At 31.3% G+C, this 4,367-nt stretch overlaps 2 protein-coding genes across 4 annotated transcripts in view; one reads left to right on the forward strand and one right to left on the reverse strand.

The window, feature by feature from the left end:
• Positions 1–1,005, forward strand: part of LOC111456545 (regulator of telomere elongation helicase 1 homolog) — a 14,448-nt gene extending 13,443 nt beyond the window's left edge. For both annotated transcript variants that reach the window (XM_023098459.1, XM_023098460.1), the window contains 2 exons: positions 43–116; positions 733–1,005. In XM_023098459.1, the coding sequence (XP_022954227.1) occupies positions 43–109 (67 nt within the window). In that variant the 3' untranslated portion in view covers positions 110–116; positions 733–1,005. The remainder of the gene's footprint in view (positions 1–42; positions 117–732) is intronic.
• A 1,553-nt stretch (positions 1,006–2,558) lies between these two features.
• LOC111456266 (transcription repressor OFP14-like) lies at positions 2,559–3,765 on the reverse strand. Of its 2 annotated transcripts, XM_023098084.1 has the most exons (2): positions 3,281–3,765; positions 2,559–3,208 (listed from the first exon to the last, which is right to left on the reverse strand). In XM_023098084.1, exons 1-2 carry the CDS (start codon positions 3,660–3,662, stop codon positions 2,772–2,774), a joined length of 819 nt encoding a protein of 272 aa, XP_022953852.1. In that variant the 5' UTR covers positions 3,663–3,765; the 3' UTR covers positions 2,559–2,771. The 2 variants fall into 2 exon arrangements, with proteins under 2 accessions (XP_022953852.1, XP_022953851.1); XM_023098083.1 differs by having other exon boundaries at positions 2,559–3,764.
• Between the last annotated feature and the right edge of the window lie 602 nt (positions 3,766–4,367).

Genomic DNA, 4,367 nt, shown 5'->3' on the forward strand with positions numbered 1-4,367 from the left:
TTTTTTTTTTTTTTTTTTCTCATTTATGGCAAATGTCAACAGCTTCAAGGATTATATCCCTGCAAAATACCATTCCTTGTACGAGCAGTTCCTTGGTACCAGCACGTGACATTAACGTAAGTATCTTTTTCCCGTGTGCTTTTGACCTCTCTGTACTGAGTTTTGATTTTACAATATTGATTCATATATGTAAATATATAAGGAAATCCCTTTCATCATTGCTAGTTTTATAATTAAAAAGGATTATTGGATGCAAGTTTATTGAAGAGTGGCTGCTCGAAAGCTCTTTCAGCTTGGTGGTTGAAAGATAAAGGTAGTATTATATTGATATGCATGCCTGGAGCCCTTTTGTGGAAAAAAAAGGATTCATGTGATAGTTTTTGCGACCTTAATACCACATATTGGAGTATGTTACACAAAGATTTCTTTTATCCGTAAATACATCATTTTCTTTTTTTTAAACTCAACCTTGGATTTAAGGTTTCTTTGTAATAGTTTGCTCTTGGCTTTTGATTATATGCTTGGTCTGAGAAAGAAATTAGTAATCTTTTGGTTTGATGTCCTGAAGATTGTGTTCAAATCCTTTTCTATGTAATCATAAATAATAATTGAACTCGCCATTCAAGAGATGTTCTAATGCTTTTTGCTTCCATTTGTGTTATGATTTCCTCTTCATACATGGGATTCATAGATTAAAATGAATTGGGTTAACATGGCTTCTTTATCTTGCAGCGCAATGCTTACCCATTGCACCAATTGGATAGCAACTGGAACAGATGCCAATTCAAAAGCCAGCTGAAGCACAAAGCTTCAGAGGTATGATGCTTGAAGAACGTGCAACTAAGCATAGGGCTGAGGGAGGAGGAATCGTCTCAGTGTGGAAGTAATCCAAAACTCTCTCGGACTGGCCGGCCAAAAGTGGCCACCGTTGATCCCCTGGAGCGACACTGAAAAAGATCCTGACCGTTGAATCCCTTGGAGCGACACCGTTGATCCGTTGATCCCTTGCAGTGGAAACGTTGGCAGAATGTTCACCATCAAACTGATGTGAAGTAAAGGAACACTCGGATAACCTTGTCGTAAGGTATAATTTTTTTCTCTTTTTTTCCCTCTTTTTATTTATTTATTTTTATTGCTGTAATGATTAAGATTTAGGTTTATTTTGTGATTAGGATGAATCCCATCACGAGATGGGAAATAAACTTTTTTTTCTTTAATATTTATTATTTTTTATTACTCTCACAATATCGTATCGGATTATCGAGGTCTTCTTTAAGATGAGGGATAGTTTTTTCATTTTTTCGATTATCTTTATAATCATTTTGATATTTTAGATTAAATTATAAAGTATAGTTAGGAAGTTTTAGTCTAAATTTAAATTTAAATTTGTAAGGGTAAGTTTTTAAATTTTTGCATTTAATCTATTTCTTAATATTTTAAATTTGAATTTTATAATTAATGCAACTATAAATTTTTAATTTTGTGTTTTAAATTCGATTTTAAAAAATAAAAAAAATAGAAACGTGGTTGTAGATATTTTTAAAGTTTGATGACGTAATGGACATAATTGGCAAAATATGCACTAAATGCAAATTTCAAACCACATGAACTATAATTTAACTTGTTATAAACTTAGCTCCAAACTTATTTTTTAAAAAAGAAAATAACTTTTAATAAATTATTATATTTTAAAATAATTCTAATAGATTTTTAAAACTTTTAATTTTAGTTAAATTATACAAAAATATATTTAATTTTTATTTATTTTAATATTTGTCTCCTCGTATTAGACTACAACATAAAACAAAACATTAAAGGAAAAAATTGAAAATATATATATATATTGTTTTCTCATTCTCTCGTGAATTAGCTACAACTATCTTCTCTCCAATTCTACAATAGTTTAAGCATTAATCCATCTTAAATGTTCTCATCCTCGTTCATCTACGTTATGTCTACTTTTTTTTATTGGAAATGTTGATCGAAGATACCTTCCAACACGTAGGTCTCAAAAAGTTGCACAAAATTAATATTGAGCTCGAAATCATAATCGTTCGAAGTTAAAAGTTAGATCAATATGGATTTTGAAGCATTAAAAAGTCGAGATCTTTTAAAGTTTTGCTCTAGTTTATAAGCATTATTGTCAAAAAAAAATATGATAAAATGTATGAAAACACATCGTAAAAAAATAATTGCATTGAGAGAGGAACGATCAAAATAAAATACATCCTACAATTATTTTTCAAATTTATGTTCCATAGATTTCATTTAAAAATTTGTATTTATTGATAAAATCAATTTTTAAAAATTTAATTAATCTACTATATATAAATTACAAAACTTTTTGGATAGATGAATCTATTTTAAAATATCAAAATAATTTATTAAATTTATAACCTAAGAAATAATTTGAAGAATAATGGAAAGTAAATTAAACTTGAACATGAAACATATTTTTAAAAATTTGATTCCATTTTTTTAGAGAGAGAAAAAGGAGGGAAAACGGTGTGCGAGAGAGAGAGAGAGAGAGAGAGAGAGAGAGAGAGGGAGGGAGAGACTGATTCCAAATTCTATGTTCACTGTGATTCGGAAGCAGAGTTTGAATTTACTTCAGAAAAATGTAGAATACATTTGTTTACCATCATCTCCTTTGAAGTTGCAGAATCACAGAGCAGTTCTTCCATCACTTCTCTGTGTATTCAGATTCAAAGTCGATTATTATTCTATGAAATCTTTGATTTCACTTTCGACGTCCTTCTTCTTTGCAGATTTCACAGCATTTTCCTCACCATTCTCACACTTCGCACTGTTCGCGGCTTCGTTGGAGCCTCCTCCGCCTTCTGCCGCAAAATCACTATCAAATCAACGAAAGCGTTTAGTATGTATTTGTACGATTTTTTATCGTTCAGATTTAGGAAGCTGAACAGAAGTTCTTCCATAAACTCCCAATCGACTTTCTTATGTTGTTTCGTATGAGCATCCATCATCTCTTGCATCGATTGACGAAATTCCTCTGACGGATTCGACGATTGTCTCAAAATCACGATGCAATCGCTCGGAAGTTTCGGATCCTTGCCTCGATCTTCACAGATCAAAGACGAAGAACTCGATCCGGCATTTTCCAACGATTCTGCTTGAGAATCGTCCGGAAGAGATTCAGATAAGCCAGGGGAGAAGAAGAATCGATGAGATCCATCGTAAGAATCAACTAGAGATTCAGGTGAAACTCCTCTGTGATTCTTTCCATCTCGACCTCCTCCTCCTCCTCCGTAAGAATCAACCAGCGATTCAGGTGAAACTCCTCTGTGATTCTTTCCATCTCGACCTCCTCCTCCTCCTCCTCCTCCTACTTTTCTCTCAACACATTCTTCATCCTCTTTCAGGTACAACGATCGGAAGTTCTCGAAGAGAAATCGGTCGACATCGGCGAGCGTTGCTGCGGCGTTTTCATTGTTACCAACGCCGTCAGTTTCCTTCTGATCGATAGCGAACGACAGGGTCTTTGGATGCTTACAACCAGACAGAATCCAACTTTTTGAAGACGAAAAAGTTTGGGGATTAGGAAATTGAATCTGCGGCGTTGGCTTCTTGATCTTCGCGAGGTAATCCTGAAGCGATTTCTGCAATTTTTTGGGAATTTTCTTTTTGTTCTTTAGATTCATGGCCAATTCGGATGAATTTAGCTTTCTTTTTGGTTTTGGTGGGAAGAGTTCCGAGAGAGAACTGATTCTTATAAAGAAAAACAAACCAAAGCAAAAGAAAGGAAGTAACATAAAAATATTAATGGCCTAAAAAATACGTTTTATAAATATAAATTTTTTTAAAAAAATATTAAATTAAAGGGATGGAATTCAACGGCAGTTGGTTGACTTAGAATTCCAATATTAATTTAATTAATTTAATTTAATTTTACCCTAAACATCGAACTTAGTCATTACTAGAAGAATTAAAGCCCAAATTTAGTAGAATGTAATTATGGTTTGTGGGGTTTGATTTGAATAAAACCGTAAAATAAATTATTTATTTATTTAAGTTTATGGTGGAATAAATGAATTCTGCCTGAATTTAAGAAAATTAATAGTTTATAGTCATTTTCTTGGTTTAATTTTACTTTGTTTTTTTATTATTATATGTATATAAATAAATTTGTACCGACTAAATTGATAAAAATATTCATAAATTTTGTATTTTATTTAAAAAAATACCTCAAAATTTTTATAAGTTTTAATTATCGTTCAACTTTAAAAAAAGTCTTAAAAATACATTAACTAAAACCGTTAGTATTTTATTAAATATGTTTTGAAACTGAAAAGTTAAATTTTTAGTAGTACTATATTAAAGAAATATCCGTAAAATTTTAAAAATAT

Source organism: Cucurbita moschata, unplaced genomic scaffold, assembly GCF_002738365.1.
Source record: "Cucurbita moschata cultivar Rifu unplaced genomic scaffold, Cmos_1.0 Cmo_Scf00018, whole genome shotgun sequence".
NCBI lineage: Eukaryota > Viridiplantae > Streptophyta > Magnoliopsida > Cucurbitales > Cucurbitaceae > Cucurbita > Cucurbita moschata.

Bases quoted from the DNA above. Each gene is read 5' to 3' on its own strand.
- LOC111456266 (XM_023098083.1), bottom strand. From the start codon at position 3,662: ATGAATCTAAAGAACAAAAAGAAAATTCCCAAAAAATTGCAGAAATCG.